Source organism: Oryctolagus cuniculus, chromosome 8 (genome assembly GCF_964237555.1).
Source record: "Oryctolagus cuniculus chromosome 8, mOryCun1.1, whole genome shotgun sequence".
Lineage (NCBI taxonomy): Eukaryota > Metazoa > Chordata > Mammalia > Lagomorpha > Leporidae > Oryctolagus > Oryctolagus cuniculus.
The window spans coordinates 77,521,649-77,548,042 of NC_091439.1; the positions used below are offsets into that span (position 1 = coordinate 77,521,649).

The 26,394-nt window shown below is 40.5% G+C and overlaps 1 protein-coding gene across 2 annotated transcripts in view; it reads right to left on the reverse strand.

Moving 5' to 3' along the window:
• Nucleotides 1–3,099: 3,099 nt before the first annotated feature.
• The window catches only part of LOC127483174 (polycystin-2-like), a 30,118-nt gene continuing 6,823 nt past the window's right edge, over nucleotides 3,100–26,394 (reverse strand). Inside the window, exons 3-8 of one of the 2 annotated variants that reach the window (XM_070047875.1) lie at nucleotides 25,080–25,308; nucleotides 19,819–19,985; nucleotides 18,071–18,252; nucleotides 16,870–16,990; nucleotides 5,682–5,780; nucleotides 3,100–5,520 (exon numbers count right to left, since the gene is read on the reverse strand). In XM_070047875.1, coding sequence (XP_069903976.1) covers nucleotides 5,515–5,520; nucleotides 5,682–5,780; nucleotides 16,870–16,990; nucleotides 18,071–18,222 — 378 coding nt within the window. In that variant the 5' untranslated portion in view covers nucleotides 18,223–18,252; nucleotides 19,819–19,985; nucleotides 25,080–25,308 and the 3' untranslated portion in view covers nucleotides 3,100–5,514. Of the gene's footprint in view, nucleotides 5,781–16,869; nucleotides 16,991–18,070; nucleotides 18,253–19,818; nucleotides 19,986–25,079; nucleotides 25,309–26,394 lie in introns of both variants that reach the window. The other variant, XM_070047874.1, reaches the window with a different exon arrangement.

Below are 26,394 nucleotides of genomic sequence, written 5' to 3' on the forward strand. Positions count from 1 at the left end.
CATTTGTAACAGAAAATCCAGCTGTAATGTGGTGTTTGTCAACAGAATCCCATGAGGGAGACGATTACAGTTTACAATGAGGACAGAGTCTTCAGAAAAAGTGGACTCCTGTGTCAGATGTCTTGGCACAGCCATATAGCTACTGGGCATACAGTAAGGACCATAACCTTAGCCGAGTGTTATTTTCCCTCTACTGTAGACTTTCCCTGTTTACGGAGGGACTGCAAAGGGAAAGTCGTGTGGCACAACTCTCCAAGGGCACCATTTGCATTGTATTCTAAGGGAGCAGAATTCCCTGGAGATGAGCCCCGTGACTGTACGTAATGGTTACCGTGGGCCCCTTGCCCATATCCCGTGTGCTGCAGCACTTCAGCTACCAGCTCTGCAGCTCCCTGTGGGCTTCCTCTGAGGCCAGCAGGGCTGCTCTTATGGAAGTGCTGGGAAATCACAACCATCCTCCCGGAGCAGGCTCCCCATCACAGCCCTAGCCCCTCGGGTGGAGTAAGTCTGAACCGTGTGTTCTGCACTGAGTTTCACCACAGCGCCCTGCAGTGGGAGCCAGCCTGGTGACAGACCCCTCCTTGACACCTTTCCTTCCCTGTCTTCCCCCACTCCACTGCCTCCACTGCCTACGCCTCCCAAATAAACCATGCCGTGCATTCCTTGTCTTGGGGTTTGATGAGGGAACTAAAAAACACGACATCATGAATGAGAGCCCTGTGTTGAAGGCAGGGTAAGAAACCTTTGTTCTGCCAAGGACCACGTGGATATTTATAACCTCATTTGTGGGCCATACAAAACCATCAGCTTAAAAAGCAGCCTGCTATAGACTTAGTGAATTTCGAGTGCACCTGTGTTTGCCTTGGCAGGGCCAGACCAAATGATTTCGCAGGGCTCATATGGCCTGTGGGCCGGATATTCCCCACCCCTGCCTTGTTTGACATGAGTATTCGGTATAACATGGAAACGTGTCAACTAGGGTTTTGGACATGGAGAGGGAAGGTGTGTTTTTCGAAGTCTGAGCCTTTACTACCTGTGTCGTGATAAAAGGCACATTACCCGACAGCTTGTACTTAGGAAACAGACGGCTCTTACATCTGTGTTTGGTCAAGTGTTTATTAGGAAGTAAAGTGCTCCGTATTACACGTTTATGAAATTCCTGATTGTTGCGAAAGACTTGCATATGTAACATCTTCATAATTATATCAACATAGAGGGAGAGGTGACAGGGAAGGGGTGAGGAGGGAATTCTTCATGACTACAGAAAAACATATGCAACTTACTGGTAAAAACAAAGAATTCTGCCAAAGTTTACGAGTGAAATGAAAACCAGTATAATAGTATCAGGAAGACTTTCTAGTGACCATAATTGACATATGGCACATGGTCAATACACATGGATACCACATAGAGCTGCACTTCAAATTGAAGTTTGTTTACATGTAACAACATGGTACACACTCATAAACACGTACACTCAGTATCCCTGGAATGCAAACCTTAGTACCGAATAATAAAGAATTTTGTGTAGCATATTCAGAAGAAAGAAAAATAGAAATGAACTAGTTAGGATTAACTATTAAAGAAACCCAATGTGGTTCACTTCTATAGAAGCTAACCTAGAGAGGTTATTTATTCCCTGGAAATTTGACTGACATATTTTACCAATTAAGTGGGCCATTTGTGCAGGTAAAAATACAGCATTAACCACAGGACTCTCTTGTATGGATTCTGCAAGTGAAGATTACTCATGATGACTTTGTTCTGTCTTGCTTGTCCCATTATCTCTCAAAAGGTAATGTTCCTTAACACTTGAAAGATAAGGTTTTTCTTTTTTTCACTGAGAAATAGATATTTCTTCATAAATTTGGTAAGCCTGTCTCCTAATGAAGACAACTGCTGCTAACTCACATTTGGGCTGATACTGCTGATAGATGAATTTTCAGCATGAGAACTTCTTTTTTAATGAGTTGAGATTCATTTGGATTCTAAATTCTAGTTTTGCAATATAAGATCAAGAATATTTGAGAATTACCTTAAGACAGCATAAAACCAAAACTTCAGTTTTACAATGCTTTATAAATTCTGAAATAAAGTTTTGCTTATAATGCACACATTTGCTGAGTTAGATACTTAGTTTTCCATAAAACTCTTGCAGGTGAGTTATATGGAAAGCGTTAGGGTCTTTCAACACATCAAGAACTAAGGTCTCTTACTCATAGATGTTCATGTGACAGAAATGATAACTACTACATAGCTCATAGCTACCCCAGAGTATTTGGTTATGTCCAACAGTTCTTAAAAATACAATTAAACCAGAATGGCAGATGTCCTAAACAGCACTCTGGCCTCAGAATCAGCCCTTAAGGCATTCGGATCTGGCTAAAAAGCCCATGAGAGTATTTCAGGCATGGAAAGCCAAGACACTCTGGCAAAAAAGAAGGATCACCAAAATGAAAGATCTCTGTGAGTGAGATCCCAGTGGAAAGAACAGGCCATCAAAGAAGGAGGTACCTTTCTCTGAAGGGAGGAGAGAACTTCCACTTTGACTATGGCCTTGTCTTAATAAGATCGGAGTTGGTGAACTCAAGAGGCTTTCATAGCCTTGGCAACTCATGACAAGAGCCTCGGGTGATTACTGATGTCATAAACAAGAGTGTTAATTGTTAAATCAACAACAGGAGTCACTGTGCACTTATTCCCCATGTAGGATCTCTGTCCTTAATGTGTTGTACTATGTGAATTAACAGCATAACTAGTACTCAAACAGTACTTTACACTTTGTGTTTCTGTGTGTGTGCAAACTGTTGAAATCTTTACTTAGTATATACTAAGTTGATCTTCTGTATATAAAGATAATTGAAAATGAATCTTGATGTGAATGGGATGGGAGAGGGTTGTGGCTGGGAGGGAGTTTATTGGGGGAAAAAGCCACTGTAATCCAAAAGTTGTACTTTGGAAATTTATATTTATTAAATAAAAGTTAAAAAAATACTATGAAACCTGAGTCATGGGTTATTTTTATATATTTCAATTTTAATATTTTAAAAAGATGTATTTATTTGAAAGTCAAAATTACAGAGAGAGAGGGAAAGAGAGATCTTGTATCCGCTGGTTCACTTCCCTGATGGCTGCAACAGCCAGGGCTGGATCAGGCTGAAGCCAGGAGCCAGGAACTTCTTCCAGGTCTGCCCACATGGGTAGCAGGGGCCCAAGAACTTGGGCCATCTTCCACTGCTTTCCCAGGCTACCAACAGGGAGCTAAACGGAAGGAGAGCAGCTAGGACATGAATTGGCGCCCATAGAATGCCGGCATTGCAGGCGGCAGCCCTACCCACTAATCCACAATGCTGGCCCCTAATTTTATATTTCTAATATTGTGCTGTAGTCAGAAATGTCCTGATATATGCTAAGTATGTTAAAAAAAATCCCAGTGAAATGCGGATGAGGATTTTTCAGGGAGACAGGGTGTTGTGTGCTGGTGCAGGACTGTGTACGCACCCCTCAAGCTGGCCTAGTGCAGGGCAGTCTGAGTCACCTAGGGAAGATTATGATTGCTCTGTGACCTTTAGAACTTTGTCAAAACATTAACCACTGCTTTGTGTCAGTGACAAAGGCAGAGAGGAATTTAAAGGCAGAGCTAGTATGCAATACACTGACATTTACAACATTAGGAACACCAGGAAGGAGAGGACTCCAGTGCTTGCTTTTCTCTTCTCATGCTGTACCACACTGCATACCTTGGGATACGGACTGGGAGACCTTTTATGCGCATCACTTGTCAAACTCCTTTATAAAGGGCCCACTTCCAGTATACTTTTTGCACTGTTAATTTCACAAAAGAGCTCTCATAAAAGAGTTCCTCCACTGTGAAGTTTTTGCAGGTGGCACTTCCTTCAAGACATCTCCATCCTTTCCTTCATAACAACTTTCCTCATCGATGTTGATCAATTTGCTTTCACTACGTCTTCCCAGCTGCATAGCTGCATCTCTCAAATGGCAGCAGTGTCGATATTACTCCAGTACGCTGTTTCCAGTGTCATAATTTGTCATTTCTTTCTTGGTCTTTCATCCTTGCTGGCCCCCTACTCTTTTTTTTTTTTTTTTTTTTTTTTTTTTTGACAGGCAGAGTGGACAGTGAGAGAGAGAGAGACAGAGAGAAAGGTCTTCCTTTTGCCGTTGCTTCACCCTCCAATGGCTGCCACGGCTGGCGCACTGCGGCCGGTGCACTGCGCTGAACCGATGGCAGGAGCCAGGTGCTTCTCCTGGTCTCCCATGGGGTGCAGGGCCCAAGCACCTGGGCCATCCTCCATTGCCTTCCCAGGCCACAGCAGAGAGCTGGCCTGGAAGAGGGGCAACCGGGAAAGAATCCGGCGCCCCGACCCGGACTAGAACCCTGTGTGCCGGCGCCGCTAGGTAGACGATTAGCCTATTGAGCCGCGGCGTCTGACCCCCTACTTTTTTTTTAAAAATCATGTACTGTTTTTGCAAATTGTCACACATTTATTACAGGAAGTCATGGAAACAACAACATATGCTTTGTATGTGAACCCAAGAGTAGATGTTCAATGACTAATCAGCAACAGACTGAAACTCAAGTCATGATTGGTCACTGAACATCACACATGTCGGTTACCTAGGTAACGATCTGTGGCCCCAACAGCTGGCAGTGCAGATCAATACTCTGCACTCACAATTAGTGTACTCTGATAATGAAACCAAACTCTGTGTTAAGGGCCTGGTGTTACTTAACTGCACCCTGCTACAAAATAGTGCAAAGTAAGAAGGGCTTATAATGCACTGTGGGGAGCTGCTATGATGTCAACACTGTTATGTGGAATTCAGGATAACATGACTCTTTGGTCCCATCCAGAAGCCTTTGCTTTGAGAAGCTGAAGTTTTCTGATGAATATAATCCACGGGCAACATGGCTTGAGCCAAATACAAACACTACAGTGAAAGATCCAGTCTATCTCCGCAAACAACGTCAGAGAACAAGCCACACACTTTAAATGTAATTACTTGTTGTTGTGTTAAGTTTTATACCTTAAACCAAACAAAGAAGTCACCATGAGAAGAACAAATATGCACCACTTTCCCAGTCCTGCCCTCCTGTCCAACTTAAGCAGGTCCTGAGAAGGTACCCAGGAAAAGTTCTCAGGCCCTCAGGCGATGGCCTGAAACAATGCACCTTTTCCTTTGAATATTTTTAAAAACCACCCTGGAAGGTTGAGGGCAAAGGGTCAAACACCAAGCATTTCTGCTGAAGCCTCTCTTTTCTTTTTGAAGTTGTAACTGACATAGCGGAGGTGGGAACTATGTATATAATCTTCCTCTCCAGTTTATTTTAAACTTTGCATTTCCAAGTCCAAGCCAACTACAGGAGGTGTCCACAAAGCACGGAGGTAAAATCAACAGCCCAGTAGCTTCTAGGAGTCAAAAAGATCACTGAGAATTTCATTCCAGGGTATGTGAGGACTCCCAGAATCCAAGTCCAAGCTGGTAGTACACTTATCAAGCCTCCAAGATAAAGAACACTTAAATTATTCCTGAAACAAAGCAGTCTTTTTACTTTACTCAATTTGAGTGGTTCAATGTTGATTTGGAAATACTACTTTTAACATCTTGAAACAATGCTCATGTCATGTAGGAAACAATTCTGAGACATGCGTTTTTCTTACCTTTCTGATAAGATCGGACAGTTCCATTTCAGCTTTCTGCTGAGCTAAATCAGATTTTACTTCAGAGTAAGTATCATTGATGATGGCCAAAAACATGTTCTGTTTGTAAGTCAAAGGAAGGTAGAGATTAAAGGAAGAAATCAAAATACATTTTACAAATATCAACACATACCTTTTTATTTATCTTTTTCCCCCCAATCTGAGTGCTTTATGAAATCACAAGTTAATAGTTTCGCTACTACATTTCTTGAAAAGTTTTTTTTTTTCCATTAAGTCATAGCACAGGGAAAACATAATATATATTCTGACTTACAAAACCAGGTGTTGTGATATATATTGCAAAATCAGACAAGAGAGGTGGAGCCAAGATGGCGGAATAGGGAGGATATGTACTGATAGTCCAGGAAAAGATAGGTTGATAAAAGAGGAATTACAGTAATTGTAGGGAAAGGCTCAGGGAAGAAATGCAGAGGAAACTCTTTAGGATCTAGTGGATGTGACACAGACGACCAGCGGGGAGAGCAGGGACGCCCACGGCTCCGAGTCCACACATCTGCACTGGAAGGGGAGGTGAGCTCAGTAACCCAAGACATTGGTGGGGAAACGGCAGACAGAGCTTAGAGGGAACTCGGCTTGAGGCCCCGCTGGGGAAAGTTCACCAGACTGACTACAGGAGAGAAGGAAAAAAAAAGGGGGGGGGGTTACTGGTACGGATGAGTTTCTCTCTCTGCCGACCTTGCAAAGGTGAGCAAGAGACAAAGAGTAGGCGCCATTCTGGATATACGTAACAGGTGTGTGACTTCAGACCTGTGCGGGACGTCAGAGCTGTTCGTGAACTCAGAGCTGCGCCTGCCCTCAGTCAAACAGAAAAACCTGACTCTGGGTGGGGTTGGGGGGTGAAATACCAGGAGGTTAGCATTTAGTGAAAGGGTAGAGCTAAAGAATTGAGTCGGGGGAAAAAAGAGACAGTGCGTGAGAGAACTCATGGCGGTCACGTGAGTACTCTCCAGAGACGCTACAATTCAGTAACCTAGGCAACCTGGTGGGAGACCTCAGGAGAAACTGAGCCTGCACAGATTCTTTGGGTGGTCTGTTGAAAAAAGCAGACAAATGATATACACATAGAAGCCAGAGATCGGAAGCTAAATAGCATCAATTCTGCTCAGCTGGGCGGTATTACTTCCCTCTGGAGTAAAATAAATAAATAAATAAATAAAGAGAGATTTACCACACCTAACCCGAGTGTGTCACCTTTGGCACACCCTTAACCCTGAAGAACTAAGCAGAGCTCTCTGGACACACCCATCTCAAGCCTCCAAGGCTCCTCCAACAGCAGACAGTCCACTTAACACAGATATAGTATATAAAAAAAAAAAAAAACAGGGAAGAAGAATTCACAATGCCAAGAAACAAACACAAAAACCGTGGGAACAAGATCAAGGAAGACACTATGACACCCCCAAATGAAATAGACACTCCAATTCAAGATTATGAAGATGATGAGATAGAAGAAAAGCAAGAAGCAGATCTCAAAAAATTGATAAGAACATTAAGAAGTTCTCAAAAACAAATTCTTGAACTACAGAAATCCTTAATGGACAAGATAGAAAATCTCTCCCACGAAAATGAAATCTTAAGGAGGAATCAAAATGAAATGAAACAACTAGTAGAACATGAAACTGTGTTAGTGACGAGAAAACATAATGAAATGAAGAACTCAATATCAAATGACAAACATATTAGAGAGTCTGAAAAACAGAGTCAGTGAAACAGAAGAGAGAATATCGGACTTAGAAGACAGAGAATAGGAAAATATACAGTCAAACCAAAGAAAAGAAAAGGAAATTAGAAATCTAAAACATATTGTCAGGAATCCACAGGATACTATTAAAAAAACCAGCATTTGGGTTCTAGGAGTTCCTGAAGGCATGGAGAGGGAGAAAGGATTAGAAGGCCTTTTTAGTGAGATACTAGCAGAGAACTTTCTGGGTTTGGAGAAGGACAGAGACATCCTAGTACAGGAAGCTAATAGAACCCCTAATAAACATGACCAAAAGAGATCCTCACCACGAGTTGTAATTAAACTCACCACAGTGAAACATAAAGAAAAGATTCTAAAATGTGCAAGAGAGAAACACCAGATTACTCTCAGAGGATCTCCAATTAGACTCACAGCAGACTTCTCATCAGAAACCCTACAGGCAAGGAGGGAATGGCGAGATATAACCCAAGTACTAAGAGAAAAAACTGCCAGCCCAGAATATTATATCCTTCAAAGCTCTCATTTATGAATGAAAGTGAAATAAAGACCTTTCATAGCAAACAGAAATTGAAAGAGTTTGCCGCCACTCGTCCGGCCCTGCAAAAGATGCTTAAAGATGTGCTACACTCAGAAACACAGAAACATGGTCATCAATATGAAAGAAGGTAAAGGAAGAAAACCTACCAGTAAAAGAGCATAGGAAGCTCAAAGCATATACTAGAAAATATTTCCGGGAAAATGGCAGGGCAAAGTCACTATGTATCAATAGTCACATTAAACGTTAATGGAATTAAGTCTCCAGTTAAAAGGTACAGACTGGCTGAATGGATTAAGGAACAAAACCCAACTATTTGCTGCCTACAAGAAACACATCTTTCTAATAAAGATGCATGCAGACTGAAAGTGAAAGGTTGGAAAAAGATATTCCATGCCAACAGAAACCAAAAAAAAGCAGGTGTAGCCATCTTAATATCAGACAAAATAAACTTTAACACAAAAACTGTTAAAGAGAGACAAAGAGGGGTACTATATAATGATTAAGGGATCAATTCAACAGGAAGATGTAACTATTATAAATGTACATGCACCTAATTACAGGGCACCGGTTTATTTAAAAGATATGTTAAGGGACTTAAAGGTAGACGTAGATTCTAATATAATAGTACTGGGGGACTTCAATACTTCACTCTCAGAAATAGACAGATCATCCAGACAGAAAATCAACAAGGAAACAGCAGATTTAATTGACACTATTGCCCAAATGGATCTAAAAGATATCTACAGACTTTCAATCCTACACCTAAAGACTTTACATTCTTCTCAGCAGTGCATGGAACCTTCTCTAGGACTGATCACATACTAGGCCATAAAGCAAGTCTCAGCAAATTTAAAAGAATTAGAATCATACCATGCAGCTTCTTAGACCACAGTGGAATGAAGTTGGAAATTAGCAACTCAGGAAACCCTAGAGAGTATGCAAACACATGGAGACTGAACAACATGCTCCTGAATGAACACTGGGTCATTCAAGAAATCAAAAGAGAAATCAAAAACTTTCTGGAAGTAAATGAGGATAACAACACAACATATCAAAACTTATGGGATATGGCAAAAGCAGTATTGAGAGGAAAGTTTATAGCAATAGGTGTCTAGATCAAGAAATTGGAAAGGTACCAAATAAATGAGCTTTCAGCGCATCTCAAGGACTTAGAAAACCTGCAGCAAACCAAACCCAAATCTAGTAGGAGAAGAGAAATAATTAAAATCAGAGAAGAAATCAACAGGATTGAATCAAAAAAAAAATTACAAAAAATCAGCCAAGTGAAGAGCTGTTTTTTTGAAAAAATAAACAAAATTGACACCCCATTGGCCCAACTAACTAAAAAAAGAAGAGAAAAGACACAAATCAATAAAATCAGAGATGAAAAAGGAAATGTAACAACAGATACCACAGAAATAAAAAGAATCATCAGAAATTACTACAAAGAGTTGTATGCCAGCAAACAGGAAAATCTATCAGAAATGGATAGATTCCTGGACACATGCAATCTACCTAAGTTGAACCATGAAGACATAGAAAACCTAAATAGACCCATAACTGAGACAGAAATTGAAACAGTAATAAAGGCCCTCCCAACAAAGAAAAGCCCAGGACCAGATGGATTCACTACTGAATTCTACTAGACATTTAAAGAATTCCATTTCTTCTCAAACTATTCAGAACAATTGAAAAAGATGGAATCCTCCCAAATTCTTTCTATGAATCCAGCATCACTTTAATCCCTAAGCCAGAGAAAGGTGCAGCACTGAAAGAAAATTACAGACCAATATCCCTGATGAACATAGATGCAAAAATCCTCAATAAAATTCTCGCCAATAGAATGCAACAACCCATCAGAAAGATCATCCACCCAGACCAAGTGGGATTTATCCCTGGTATGCAGGAATGGTTCAGTGTTCACAAATCAATCAATGTGATACACCACATTAACAAACTGCAGAAGAAAAACCATATGATTATCTCAATAGATGCAGAGAAAGCATTCGATAAAATTCAACACCCTTTCATGATGAAAACTCTAAGCAAATTGGGTCTAGAAGGAACATTCCTCAATATAATCAAAGCAATTTATGAAAAACCCATGGCCAGCATCCTATTGAATGGGGAAAAGTTGGAAGCATTTCCACTGAGATCTGGCACCAGGCAGGGATGCCCACTCTCACCACTGCTATTTAACATAGTTCTGGAAGTTTTAGCCAGAGCCATCAGACAAGAAAAAGAAATTAAAGGGATACAAATTGAGAAGGAAGAAGTCAAACTATCCCTCTTTGCAGACTATATGATTCTTTATTTAGGGGATCCAAAGAACTCTACTAAGAGACTATTGGAACTCATAGAAGAGTTTGGCAAAGTGGCAGGAAATAAAATCAATGCACAAAAATCAACAGCCTTTGTATATACAAGCAATGCCACGGCTGAGAAAGAACTTCTAAGATCAATCCCATTCACAATAGCTACAAAAACAATCAAATACCTTGGAATAAACTTAACCAAGGACGTTAAAGATCTCTACGATGAGAATTACAAAATCTTAAAGAAAGAAGTAGAAGAGGATACCAAAAAAAATGGAAAAATCTTCCATGCTCATGGATTGGAAGAATCAACATCATCAAAATGTCCATTCTCCCAAAAGCAATTTATAGATTCAATGCAATCCCAATCAGGATACCAAAGACATTCTTCTCAGATCTAGAAAAAATGATGCTGAAATTCATATGGAGATGCAGGAGACCTTGAATAGCTAAAGCAATTTTGAACAACAAAAACAAAGCCGGAGGCATCACAATACCAGATTTCAGGACATACTACTGGGCAGTTGTAATCAAAACAGCATGGTACTGGTACAGAAACAGATGGATAGACCATTGGAACAGAATAGAAACACCAGAAATTAACCCAAACATCTATAGCCAACTTATATTTGATCAAGGATCTAAAACCATTTCCTGGAGCAAGGACAGCCTATTCAATAAATTGTGCTGGGAAAACTGGATTTCCACGTGCAGAATCATGAAGCAAGACCCCTACCTTACGCAAAAATCCACTCAACATGGATTAAAGACCTAAATCTACGACCCAACACCATCAAATTATTAGAGAACATTGGAGAAACCCTTCAAGATATTGGCACCGGCAAAGACTTCCTGGAAAAGACCTGGGAGGCACAGGCAGTCAAAGCCAAAATTAACATTTGGGATTGCATCAAATTGAGAAGTTTCTGTACTGCAAAAGAAACAGTCAGGAGTGTGAAGAGAAAACTGACAGAATGGGAAAAAATATTTGCAAACTACGCAACAGATAAAGGGTTAATAACCAAAATCTACATAGAGATCAAGAAACTCCACAACAACAAAACCAACAACCCACTTAAGAGATGGGCCAAGGACCTCAATAGACATTTTTCAAAAGAGGAAATCCAAATGGCCAACAGACACATGAAAAAATGTTCAAGATCACTAGCAGTCAGGGAAATGCAAATCAAAACCACAATGAGGTTTCACCTCACCCCGGTTAGAATGGCTCACATGCAGAAATCTACCAACAACAGATGCTGGCGAGGATGTGGGGAAAAAGGGACACTAACCCACTGTTGGTGGGAATGCGAACTGGTCAAGCCACTATGGAAGTCAGTCTGGAGATTCCTCAGAAACCCAAATATAACCCTACCATTCAACCCAGCCATCCCACTCCTTGGAATTTACCCAAAGGAAATGAAATTGGCAAACAAAAAAGCAGTCTGCACCTTAATGTTTATTGCAGCTCAATTCACAACAGCTAAGACCTGAAATCAACCTAAATGCCCATCAACAGTAGACTGGATAAAGAAATTATGGGATATGTACTCTATAGAATACTATACAGCAGTCAAAAACAATGAAATCTGGTCATTTGCAACAAAATGGAGGAATCTGGAACACATCATGCTGAGTGAAATAAGCCAGTCCCAAAGGGCCAAATATCATATGTTCTTCCTGATCAGTGACAACTGACTGAGCACCAAAAAGGAAACCTGTTGACGTGAAATGGACACTATGAGAAACGGTGACTTGATCAGCCATAGGACTGACTGTTGATGAACAACTTAATACGTTATCCCTCTTAGTATTTTTTTTGTCTGTTCTGCTTAATACTATTGGTTTAATTCTGTAATCAATACACAGTTATTTTTAAGTGATGAAACTTAACTGAAAAGTGATCCCTGTTAAATATAAGAGTGGGAATAAGAGAGGGAAAAGATGTACAATTTGGGACATGCTCAAGCTGACTTGCCCCAAACGGTACAGTTAGAAACATACCAGGGGATTCCAATTCAATCCTATCAAGGTGACATGTACCAATGCCATCTCACTAGTCCAAGTGATCAATTTCTGTTCACAATTGATCATAATGAAAGGACTAAGAGTCAAAGGGATCACATAAACAAGACTAGTGTCTGCAAAGACTACTGATAGAATAAAAAAGGGGGAGAATGATCCAACATGGGAAGCGAGATACACAGCAGACTCATAGAATGGCGGGTGTCCTAAAAAGCACTCTGGCCTCGGAATCAGCCCTAAAGGCATTTGGATCTGGCTGAAAAGCCCATGAGAGTATTTCAGGCATGGAAAGCCAAGACATTCTGTCAAAAAAAAAAAAAATGACCTAAATGAAAGATCTCCGTGATTGAGATCCCAGTGGAAAGAACAGGTCTTCAAAGAAGGAGGTACCTTTCTCTGAAGGGAGGAGAGAACTTCCACTTTGACTATGATCTTGTCTAAATAAGATAAGAGTCAGTGAACTCAAAAGGCTTCCATAGCCTTGGAAACTCATGACTGGAGCATAGGGAGATTACTGATGCCATAAACAGGAGTGTCAATTTGTAAAGTCAACAACAGAGTCACTGTGCACTTACTCCTCATGTAGGATCTCTGTCCTCAATGTGTGGTACATTGTGATTTAATGCTATAACTAGTACTCAAACAGTATTTTTCACTTTGTGTGTCTATGTGGGTGCAAATCTTTTCTTAATGTATACTAAACTGATCTTCTGTATATAAAGAGAATTGATAATGAATCTTGATGTGAATGGAAGGGGAGAGGAAGCAGGAAAGGGGAGGGTTGCGGGTGGGAGGGAAGTTATTGGAGGGGGGGAAAGCCACTGTAATCCATAAGCTGTACTTTGGAAATTTATATTAAATAAAAGTTAAAAAAAAATCAGACAAGAATGTAATGCGACAAAGTACTAACGTATTTACCTATGGATAACAGGAGTATTTTATTATTTTTTACTCCTCTATGTTTTCTATGAATAAATCGTTTTACATAATTTACTATGGGTATAAAGATCTAAAATAATTCTTCGCATTTCAAAAGTGAACACAGACAAGCATAAGTCTATGCTTATTCACATTCTGTTTTACAGCCATATCTGAGATGTATAGAACATGTATTGAAGAGCTAAAAAGACCTCTGCAAATGGCAGGACATTAGGCTTGGCTGGAAGACAGAAAAGACAAGCTCTGTAGAAAACATGTAGACTTTGGACACAAGCAAACTTGGGCTGAGACTACCCTGTTTAATTTTTCTAAGCCTCATGTGAAAGATTGATGTGTGTGTTGCTGCATTTGTAAAATGGCAAAACTGTAGCTCCCTTAGAGATCTGTTTTGAGGGTCAATGGGATAATGTACAGAAAGTGCTTAGGAGAAGCCCCAAGGCAGGGTAAGGGCTATGTAACTTATTCTATTATTGCCCAGGAAAGCTTAGTCTATTTTCTATACTTTCCCCTCCCCCAGTGGCAATGATTTGTGTTTCTAAGAGGCCTTCTCAAAGCATTGCACTCCAATAGGTCTTTCACATGTGCTTCCTTTGTTTTTCTTTTGCGGCACATAAATGAGGTTTGTAACTGTGTTGTGGTGTATTTGAATATGTCTGTTTTCCCCACACGTCCATGGAAGCATCATCAGGGCAGGGCCTCTGCTTTCCTTACCATGGCATCCTCAGTATTCAACACACTGCCTCACAGCATAGAATTATACAACCATGCTGGACTATGTTATATACTACACAAGGAAACTTCCAAAGGTCATACAAATGGAATTAAGTGGTGAGTTTATTTTGGTGCAAATAAATTTTGAGATCTATGCATATGAGAGATCTTCCAAAAGTTCATGGGAACTGAAATACAGTGGCTCAGCATATATTACATAACTGATGAATGAATAAATAAGGACTGTTATTTTAATAGGCTACTAAATGTCTCTCAGTAAAGGAAGAATGTAAGATTTGTTACCGGAGAAAGCAAAGGTTCTTGTCTTCGAGTAAGAAAGAATTCAGGCGTGAGACCGAGAGTAAGTGGAAAGCAAAATAGCAAGGTTTATTAGGGTGGGGACATCCGTAAGAATGGATGAGCACCTCTCCAGACAGAACCTGAGAGAGAGTGCCCAGTTGCTCAGACTCGGAGAGAGCGAGGTTACATGGTTTAGTGGAGAGAATACACCTGGCCAGGCCAGGCGGGTGGCTCAGAAGAGAGGCAGAGAGCTGAGCACCCAGTCTGGTTGAGGCCAGGGGTTTTGAAGGGGATGGGTCTTGCCTCCCCACATCTTCTCCTCCTGGAACAAAGGACATTTTGGATGTAAATACGAAAAATTCCTATCTTAGTTTTTCCCCTGAAGTTATCAGACAGGGGCAGCCTGGCTGGCATCACCCGTCACCCACCTTAGGGGAGCCTTAGAGGAAAGATGGTTATTGGGTAGAAGGGACAGGATGTTTGAAGAGCAGATGCTGGGCTGCACCTGAAGGTTATCAGGATGACTTTGAGATGCGGATGCTGGACCTAAATGTCAGCTCCTTAGGCCTTTGTCACACACACATAACTTGTTTCTGACTTCCTATCTAACAGATTCTATGGAATTATAAGATTATAAGATTCTATAGATTAAGTGAGAAGAGAATGTAGAACACATATGAGTTCCTGGATAAAAATTCAATTCCAGGGGTGGATATTTATCAGGGCAGGGTGGAGTAACATCTTCCAGTTTCTTCCTTCCAGCCCAGGCATCTAATGTATTTTTGTTTCCAAATGACTGTGAACTAATGCCTGCAAATGTCTTCCTAGAAATGGATTAAGGCGTGGGTCCCCTGAGGAGGTGCTGAAAAATAGATACTGGCTAAGAAAGGCTCCTGAGGGGATGAGGAGAGGAAGTGCACCCCGCCCCTCCCTGCTTCCTGTCTCACAGGGGTCACTTAATGCAGAAGTCCATTTGCAGTGGGAGGTCCTTCCCTGATGAGGGGAGAAGGGGAGGGAGATTCCAGGCTCAACTGAACCACTCCCACCAACAGCTTCTTTTGAATTTGAGCATTTCACATGGCCAAGTTATAACCCTTACTTGACACACAGATATACTGTGAAACCAGGTGTCCTGAGGTCAGCTAAACGGTCAAGTTGCAGAACTCTAAATTCCTGGTTTTGGTTTTCTTGGTAGAGATATGGATGCTTGGAAATCCAAACTCCTACTCATGTTAGTGAGTAACAAATGTTTGCTTTTACTTTCCAATTTTCTTCTTTCAGTATAAGAGGCTTAAATTTAAAAAACAGCCACAAACCACTAGTTCAAGTCCTGGCAGCTCCTTCCTATCCAGCTCCCTGCTTTCCCTGCCTGGGAAAGCGATGGAGGAAGGCCCAGGGGCTTGGGCCCCGGCACCCACGTGGGAGGCCCAGAGGAAGCCCCTGGCTCCTGGCTTCAGTCTGGCCCAGCCCTGGCTGTTGTGGCCATTTGAGGAGTGAACCAGCGGATAGAAGACCTCTCTCTTTCTCTCTCTGTAACTCTGCCTTTTAAATAAATAATCAATCTATAAAAGAGTAGCCATGATACTTGCACACAGCAAGACTCAAAGGGACACGTGTGATATTCCTGACCCTTTCACTTTTTCTATTAAAGGATAGGTAATAATCAGTAAACACCTTACATCAACCAAAAATACCTGGACTGACTGGCAATATGACACTGAATTACTGAAAATGTGATTATTTACTTCACCTATTACACATGATCTTTGGAGAATTAATTGAAAATGGAAACAATTTTATTTTCTTCAGATGACAGTTAACATAAAGAAAGTTGTAAATGTGAGTGTATAAGTGAAAATCACTGCCTAATTTAAGGTAACTTAATTTAATACCACCTGAGTGTACAGATGAACATATGAATGTAAAGACAAACACCTTTAAAAAAACTCAAATCACTTAGATCAAAAGCATTAAAGATGTTAATTTTTACCAAATTGAGAGTGAAAGAATTTTTATAAAATAATCTGAAAGCAACTTCTATTCACCGTTAGGTTTGTAGAGTTAATATTTGAATATGCTACATAGGCAGTCTCTCCATGTGTGAACTATGCCTTAGTTAGAACATTCACTTTGACATGTAAAGCATCCACTTAAATACTACTCTGGACATCCTGGACCTCGGCTGGCTTTGTTAGTTCCTGTTTTCTAAAGAGAAAAGAAGAAGCAGAAAACTGCCGAGTCATGCTAGCAACTGACTGAAAATGCTGACACGTGTGCTGAAGGAGAAAAGCATGTGAGCATATCTGACTTTTGAGAAAAGCACTATTTCAGGTAACTATAAATTTGTACTTGACCTATTTTTTTTTGTTTTTGCATTGTATAGACACATATATGGTAAAAAGAAAGCCCACTGTAAAGACTTTTAACACTGCGTAGCAACAAAATGGAAAATAAAACAAGTTTTCTCACATCCACTTTTTTTCTACTTCTTGGGTCTTTATTTTGAATATATGGAGTAGGATGTGAGAGAAAATAGAAGAGGTGATTTATGAACATGGAACAGATAAATCCCTTCATGATGAACAAAAATGTACATACCAAAAGAATGAAGAACATAAAGAACACAAAGGTCATGAAATAAATTGGTCCGGGAACTCGATTAGCTTCCTCAATCTCTGCAAAGTTGATATCGCCCAAAATGATACGGAACTGCGTAAAGCTGTAAAACAAAACAAAACACCACAACACAAAACTAAGAATGTCCTGCAGCTGATGTAACTCTTCTTAAAGATGATTTCACATTTTTGGAACTTTTTAGCAGTTAGATAGCTGCCAAATAACAGAACGGCCAACCCCTCTAGAGAACTATTGCTATATAAACCATCTATTGGAGCCTTCTGGAAGAATCTTAATATGTTTTCCTATTACGTATGTTATTTCCATTTGGTTAAAAAGAAAATATGATAATCATTAAATCACTTATAAAGCAACTGGCTGAAAAACTTCCTAATCTTGAGAGGAGATGATAACCTGAAATCTTCACAAAGATCTTAAATTAAAATCTTTTAAAGAAAAAAAAAAAACTTAAGAGAAACAATATCACATGTGTTCAAAGACCCAATATTCTTACATGTACCTGGAGTGGGATTCAAGTGGCTGAATGTTGCTAGTCTTGGGCCTTTGCCAGTAAAACCATTTCCATTCCTCATTTGCATCAAATAGCATTAATTAGGGACCCCTGTGCCAAAGTTCTATCAATTTTCATTTCTGATCTTCTCCTTTCCTAACTGCTTTCTCACTTGCATAGAAACCTGAGACTGGCTATTTTTCTGTTCTGTTTTGTTTTGAATTTTATATTTGGCAACTTTGGAAAAAGACTGAAAATTCCAGTAGTGGTCTGATTTTCTGGAATTAGAAATATGCCCCCCCTTAGGAAATAAGTTGAAGTTCAAAATGTATGCAATGATATTCAATGGGAATGAAAGTATAGGCAAATGGTTTTTCAAAAGCTACCATCTGCATCTGGCAATAAGATGACCTTGGCCTTTGTAATACTGTTGGTTGGGTATGGATGTTCTGTATCGTATGACGCTGGGACTGCTGTCTTAAGCATCGGCATTTCTGAATGTATGTCTTTGGACTGGTGGGTCAATGTTTCTGGAAAAGGTAATTCATTTCTATTGTCAATAACTACTTTTAAATTCTTGGTGGTCAATAGCAACCCAGAAGATTTCTTTATCCTTAAGAAAGCAGTGACATCTGTGACCAAGTCTTTCTTCTTAATTCCACAGATACTTACATACACTCCTGAAAAGTACTGAAGTCATCAACCTGAGTGCCAAAGACAAGGTAAGCTAACTGAGCATATGCCAAGAAAATAATGAAGAACATAATAGCAAAACCAAAGAGGTCTTTGGCACACCGAGACATGGTTGTGGAGAGCTGGCTCATGGTCCTGTTAAAACTGATGAATTTGAAGAGCTGTGAAAGACAGGAAGGACATCAGCATGTGAAGCAAATCACAAAATGTAGTCTATACATACAATGCACTTTTCTTTAGCTCTGGAAAGCAATGGAATTCTGTCACATGTGACACAGCTCTAGGTAAACATCCTGGTGGAAGAGCACATGGGGATCTTAGAAGTCATGTCACAATCCCTGCCTCAAAGGACTTACCTGCCAAGTGTCTGGGGCAAGATACCTCCAAGCAAAACACTAAACATAACAGCCTGAGTCACATGTTGAAAGATTTCCATAATTTTACCTAACGAAAATTTCTAGAGTTTTTTTTTTAATGACTTATGTACTTGAAAGGCAGAGTTACAGAGGGAGAAGGAGATAACAGATTTTCCATCTGTTGGCTCACTGTGCAAGTGGCTGCACCAGGAGGACTTTGCCAGGCTGAAGCCGGCAGTCCCATCCAGGTCTCCCATGTGGGTGCAGTGTCCTAAGTACTTGGGTCACCATCTGTTGCCTTTCCAGGGGCATTAGCAGGGAGTTGGATCAGAAGCACAGCAGCTAGGACTCAAACAGGTGCCAATATGGGGTGCTGGCTATGCAGGCGACAGCCTAACCTGCTATGTCACAAAACCATTCCCATCTAGATTTTTCTTATAAATTGTCTCTGGCCACAATGAAAAAATTTTGAGTGTGGTTGTAACAACATGACTTAACAGAATTCCTATTCATTTGAGATTTTGATTGTTATTACTATTATATGATGAAGGCTTAATGTGTTAGTGATACCATCTCTTGAATAACCACCTAGCTGGATAAACAAGAGAGACACAGGATAAGGTCTAGGCCCTTTCAGAAACCTCAGGCCTTCCAGGAGCAAATATTAAGTCAGGAAAGCACTTTCTAGAACAGTGCTGCTCCAAAGAACTCTCTCTGCGGATGGAAATGTTCTCTAGTTCCATTGTCTAATACATTAGTCACTTGCTACACGGACACTGAGCACTTAAAATATGGCTGGTGGGATTGGGGAACTGAAGTTTTAATTGAATGTAATCTTAAATTTCAATTGTTGCAGGTGGCTGGCAGCTACTGTCTGAATGGCATAATTGTAGAATAGGCTGAGAGGCTGGCAGCTGCCCCAGAATTACTGAAAGTCCTGCACCTCCAGAATTGAGGCTCATTGTGTACAAATGCCCCAGCCTTTCACACACATGGATGCAACAACATGCCCTGGGAAGAGAAGGAAATGAGTGAGATACTACCCAGAGAAGTCTGTCCCAACCTCAGTCCTAGGGAAAGCTCCCCTCAGTCTCACCTGGAAAGAAGCGTCTTTCTAGCAAGCACAGTATCTCTTCCTCTCCTCCAGGAGATCCCGCCCCTTCTCTCTAGTTCCCTTTCCTTCATCTGGTCACCCCCTATCAGCTGACACTGCACCTGCCGCTGTTTAAGAGTAGCCTAGGACTCCAGGCTCAGCTGACACACATTTGCTACAAGGGTAAATTCAAGTCCTCCAATGTTTTATGTGACTCATGGTAATACAAAGAGAGAAAAAAACATTAACAAATCCAGAACATGACATTTGTAAGTTACCTTAATCCAGACAAAAATACTACAACAGCAGCTATGTTGTTGAACTGTATTTCCCAGTATGCCAGATGCTCAAAGTTGGGGAAAGTATTTTGATCCTCCAGAAACTGCAGCAGCGCCTCCACATTGGATGTTCTGTGTATGTTAATTCCTATAGCTACCACCGATAGCTGGAAAAGAAAAGATCGCTGTTGGAATACAGTGTTTTAAGCCGGCGCCGCAGCTCACTAGGCTAATCCTCTGCCTTGCAGCGCCAGCACACCGGGTTCTAGTCCTGGTTGGGGCGCTGGATTCTGTCCCAGTCGCCCCTCTTCCAGGCCAGCTCTCTGCTATGGCCCGGGAGTGCAGTGGAGTATGGCCCAAGTCCTTGTGCCCTGCACCCACATGGGAGACCAGGAGAACCACCTGGCTCCTGCCATGGGATCAGCGCGGTGCGCCGGCCACAGCGGGCTGGCCGCGGCGGCCATTGGAGGGTGAACCAATGGCAAAGGAAGACCTTTCTCTCTGTCTCTTTCTCTCACTGTCCACTCTGCCTGTCAAAAAAAAAAAAAAAAAAAAAAAAAAAAGAGAGAGAGAGAAAGAATACAGTATTTTAGCAATATGGAATTTCCTTTAAAATGACTACTTTATTTTGTTCACCATGAATTCTAAAACTCACTTATCCAATGGCATTCACAAAAGCTACTCATTCAGTAAAGAACATGTCCCTTGCTTTGTTAGGAAATCCAATGAATGCATGCATGCATGTGTGTGCACAAGCATGTACACACACCCACATCCATGTTCACAAGGGATGATGCTGAAACACACTCAAACTCAAGCAGTTTTTTTCTGCCACCCTTATTTAAAATCACGGTCCACTCTTTAGCTTTCTTGACCTCATCTTGTTTTCCGTCTTTGTTCATGGTTTTTAAAAGTAAAACAAATTTTTCTAGTTTCTGTTCATTCTCTGATTTACAGCCATTTATGTTTTCTTCTGCTCAACAACTCCTCTATAGATGTCTATGGGACACAGCGCTGTGTGTGTGTTGGGGGGGTGGCTAGGAGGGATAAACAGGAGCAATCTGGACAAAGCCTGCCTTCAAGAAACTTGTAACCAGTGGATGGATCCTCTCTCTCTCTCTCTCTCTCTCTCTCTCTCTATCTCTGTGTCACTCTTTCAAATAAAGAACATGAATCTTTTAAAAATAAAAATATACATGCAAATGACCCATACACAGATGAAAAATATTTAACTTCATTGGTCATTACAGAAATGAAAATAGAAACCATGTTGAGATGCCACTTCATATCTACTTTGATGGCTGTGACCAAATCAATGGAAAATAGTCAGTGTTGAAGATGAGGAGAAACTGGACTTCGTGTGTTTTGCTGATGGAGTGGAAAATGGTGTAGCTATTTTGAAAAACAGTTTGGAATTCTTCCAAAGGTTCAACATGGAGTTAACATGTGACTCGGTGATTCCACTCCTAGGTATATAACCAACAACAAGGAAACTTCTTTATTCCTAATGATCAAGAAGTGGGAACAGTCCAAATGCCTGTCAACTGATGAATGAATGAACGAACAAAAAAATAGTATATTTGTACAATGGAATATAATTTGGTCATCAAAAGAAACACTGATTCAGATCCTGATTTGGATGAACCCTGAAAGCATGATGCTAAGTGAAAGAAGACAGACAGAAAAGGTCACCTAGTGCATGCTTTCATTTATCTGAAAAGTCCAGAGCAGGCAAATCCATAGACAGAAAGTAGGTTAGTGATTTCCAGGGCCTGGGAGAAGAGGGGTATTGGGAATGGCTGCTAATATTGGAAAGTTTCTCTTGTGGGGGGTAACAAAATTATTATGAAATTAGATTATGTTGATAATTGTATAACTCTGTGAATACAATACAAATAACTGAATTAAAACAAAAAGAAACTTATACTCTAGTGAAGATCAGATAAATGCAACAACTAAGTAATTTATGTCCCCTAGCTCACAACCACACAACTTCTCACATTTCTTTGGCCCTGGGCTATGCAACCAGATCCAAGGGCACACCAGCCCCTTTAGCCGACTGTCACTGAATTAAGGGACATGTGTAGACAGTCTGGTGGTTAATCATAACCTTGCTCCCAAGTGAGATGGGAATCTGCAGAAGGTGGCCTGTAGCAGGTGCTCTGACCTTTGCAGCCTACTGCGTCTCTCTGCCCCTGGATGACGGCCAAAGACTGCAGGCCAGACCTTCATCCCAGGCTACTGCCATAGAAATGACATGTTGGTGTGAATCACAGCTAAAATGATAACCTTACCATCTGCCTTTCCTATGAAGGATTTCCAGAGGCCATACTGTATTTCTATGCTGGGATAATTTCTGTGACTCTCTGGGCTACACCAAAAATGTTTTTCTACATAAATTTAGCCGAGGGGGCTGAAGACGCCAGGCTGATGAAGTGACTCCAGTAACAACCTTTTGCCCACCTTTCATAGGTACAAATTTGTTATCCCGTCCGGTTGTTTTCACTCTGCACAGGACAAACCTTTATACAAATATGGATCATTTGGAACAGCATGAATACAAATTCACTACATTTCCCTGAGCATCTTCCTCCACACAGAAAATGAGAGAAAAGAGAAGAGGAAAGAGATGTTGTGAGCATTCAAGCTGTTGAATCCTGATTTTTCTTTGAGATTCTCACCCCTAGCTACAACAGAACTCTCTCTCTGTACAAGACATAAGCTTTTTAAGGGCGAGAATTTTGGTTACTTCATGCATTCCTATATTCCCAATGCCTAGATCAGAGCCAAGTTCATTGCAGATGCTCAGACAACATTCACCGAGTGAACGGCTGAGTCATTTCCATCCTATGGAAGTTGGCGATCAACAGCATTATTTAAGTTTAGAGTTGCTGAGAGTGTTCTTCTATTAATTCCACTAGTTTTGAAAGACTGTGGCTGAGGACAAAAAGCTGATTGATGGAAGTCTGTAGATTTCACAGTGTTGGAACACACTGGACAGAACCTCAAAGGATTTAAAGATGAAATATTTACATTTGGAATGTAGTTTCTTTTCAGGTTTCAGCTGGAAGGAAGCAAATGTGGACCAGCTGAGACAAATGCCTTGGCTCTTATCATAGGTTTAAAGGGCCCCTGGGGCACAGGACCGGCTTTGGGGGTGAGTAGGTGAGCCCTTCCTTGCTCTTTATAAACATACACTGTCTGAATTGTTGCTTTGGCAGTACTAAGAGTTAAAAAAAAACAATGAGCACAGTGAAGCAAGTTTTCAAGAAATGCTTGCAAAATGCTGTGGCTGCTGAGCCAAATAAACTATCTTCAATTTTCATGACATCATCGGCTAGTTTCCCTGTGGTCTCCAAACAGGGTGTCAGGTAGTTCACTGGGGTGTGGGAAGAAGGCATTAAAACCTCTAGAATGACTTATAATTTTATTAGTACTTATTTTTATACACTTTAAAATCTTATGTATATCTATAGCCTCACAGATTTACCTATTATAACAGCAAACACATACACACACAGTTTATAAATAAATTCATTAGGCTATATAGTCAAAGTTCTCACTGATAGGTTGCAAGATCAAAGAGCTGAATACTACTGATTAGTATTTTGTTGGTACTGAAATATTGGCAAAAAAAGGAGAAGCCTGTTATTAGCATAATATCACACTCATATTTTTATCATTATTCTCAATGAATTCAATATAAGTGAATCACATAAGCAAAAACGTAGAGTTTATATCCATCGGAGTTCCAAATCAAATTATGTTCTGGTTAATGTTCAGTTACATAAAATGTACTTTGCCATCACTAAGTACAGAAATATTCTGAAAAAGTATGTGCAATGTTATTGCCTCTCCTACCTCTTTAAATACTGAAATTATTTTGTAACTCTGCTCCTTGAAACATTAAACGTTTGAAAATCAAGGAGCTGCCTTGATGTGGTGCCATCGTGTTAAATGGCAAGTCTGAAAGTGTCAGGGTCTGATGGGTTCCACAGTACTTCTCTGAGTAGAAGCTCTTTCTGGAGAACACATGTACATGGTTTGAGAGGCAGTGGCAGAATGATTAAGAGGGTCAATGTCTTCTTACATGGGCTTCTGTATATGCAAAGCACTTGGGGCTGTGACTAACACATAGTAGCTTCTAAAGCGTTAGCTATTACTATTGTTGTTGTTATCAGTGGTAGCATTGTTACTGCCACACAACAGGTGTCCTGGTAGTTCTTTTCTGTATTTTGTCAATTCTAGTAGGAAATGATTGGATAAAGACTTGAAGCCAATGCTTCACAAAACACAAACTGATTTTTAGGGACAGAGAGACAGGAAGAATTTTTTTTCATGAAGAAGGTAAGGAAAGACAGAATGCTAATAGGATAAGGCGTCATTGTTGAGATTTTTGAAAGACCATGTCTCATAGGATAGTGGGAAGGAGTCACATAGAATAACACATGATCCATCAATGTCACACAGCACTTTTAAGCACATAACAATTGAGTGTGGTGTTGTATGCTTAAATGTACGGCAGGGCTTAGCCAAAGGTGAGTTGCTATTGCTAAAGGGAGAAAGATTTGTACAAATTCATTTTTATATGGAGGCCTCCAGAAGTGACTGAGATGATGCTTAATTAACTAATGAATAAGATGAGTGGAAAACAGGAGCTATAATAGTGTTCAGGGTAGGCACAGCATCTACCAGGTGCTGCAGTCTTAACTATCTCATGACTCTGCCAGATGATTTCCTGTACCTCATACTGAAAACCTACACGGACACAACTCCAATTTGGTACTCTGAATTCTTTACAAGAAATTTTAAGCTGCAGGAAGTTTTTTCTGCCACTCAAGTTATTTTTAGCATGTTTCTTCTTGCCACAACTTTACACAAGTGCAGAAAAACATAAATTAATCTTTACTAGCAGTTGAAGAAAAAACAGCACTAGCAAAAGAGCAAAATAAACAAGATAAAACATTGTTTTCTCCTCTATACCTCACAGAGCATGCCAAAGCCAAACATGAATTATTGAGTTATTCTCAATATGAATGTGGCTGCACACGTACAGGAAATGCTGCTCCACTTCTATGTCTAGAAAGATTATTTAGGCATAGTGAATAAATAATTAGTAACACAACATAGCTGATCTACTGAGGGGAAGTCTGAGATTCTCTTTTGGGAATATCAAGACACACAAGGCTGCAGCGATCAGAGACTGTCATTCACATGTGTTTAGAAGAGAGAGGGGAATTTGGAGTTGCCCTCAAACCTACCACAATGATCACAACATCCAGACAATTCCAGAAACTCCTGAAATAGTGTAGCTTGTGAATGCGAATCTCCAGTATCTCTTCCACCACATAGTAAAGGATAAAGAAACAAAAGATGATCTCACAGGCTGCCAGGAAGAAATCAAAAGTGGTGACATAGCGGATCAGTTTTACAGGCTGAAACTGCCACGATGGAACCACGCCGCCTGTTGCTGGGAATTCAACCAATAACCTGCGTGGCAATAAGAACAATTAAAACAATAGCAGCAAGAGCAACACATGGAGGTGCTAGGAACACATTCTTAATACATTCTTCTATTCCATCCTGCAGTATAAAGTAGAGAAACTACTCCTCCCAGTCACCCCCTACTAGTGGCAAAACATTTTTATCACAGCCGGTAACTCCATACTTGTAGAATTTGGGTCCATAAAAGGTCTAAGGCTTCCCAAGGTCTCTCACTCCAAAAGGATTACTTCCTCTTGAGTTTTCCCTCAGATATTTTGATACTTATATTTCTCAAAATGCTTTATAATTTTTTACACATAAAAGTTCATCAACAAACAAGCCTTCTAAGGACTTCTAGTCACTGCAAGTCATTCTACTGCACGGCACAAAGAACAAAGAAATATAAGCCATGTGTTCAAAACATGTATGATCTGGTTGAGAAGTGGGATATATATTTTGTACTGTACAAATATGGGACTGAGTCTCTTACTCATCCATTCATTAGTTAACACCTCATTAGCATCAAAGAGACTGGCTTCTGGGGTACTTTTTTCTCTCTTTCACAAAGCCTTATCCTTAACAGGTACTCAAGAAGTGCTTACCATCTCTAACCTCCATTATTTGACATTCGTTCTGGTGACACTGTATCATCAAAACTGGGCTGAGGATTTTTGGGGTCAAATTCCCATTTTGTAGATGTTAGACCATGAAAGTGAGAACCAAACACGCAGAAGAGCAACACTGAAGTGAGGAGCCTCGTGACAGCCTCCATATGAGCTCGGAAGGGAAGGAAGTGGCCTCTGACTGTCCGGTCATCTCCCTCTGACCTCATCTGGCCCTGCACTTGCCACCATGTCAGCACTTAGAAAGCAGGTAGAGAAACGAAGTAACAGCCTTGACCATGGTCATCTTTACAGTATGGGGAGGACATGAAAGAAATACTCAAGGCATCTATCAACAGATAGCTACTTAATACTCAATAAGAGCTACCTCTTTATCTCTTTACCTCTATCCTCTTTCCGTCGTAGCTGCAATTATTAGGAAAAGCTCAATGATAACTACAATAGATTCTCATTCATCTCTGCTAACAAC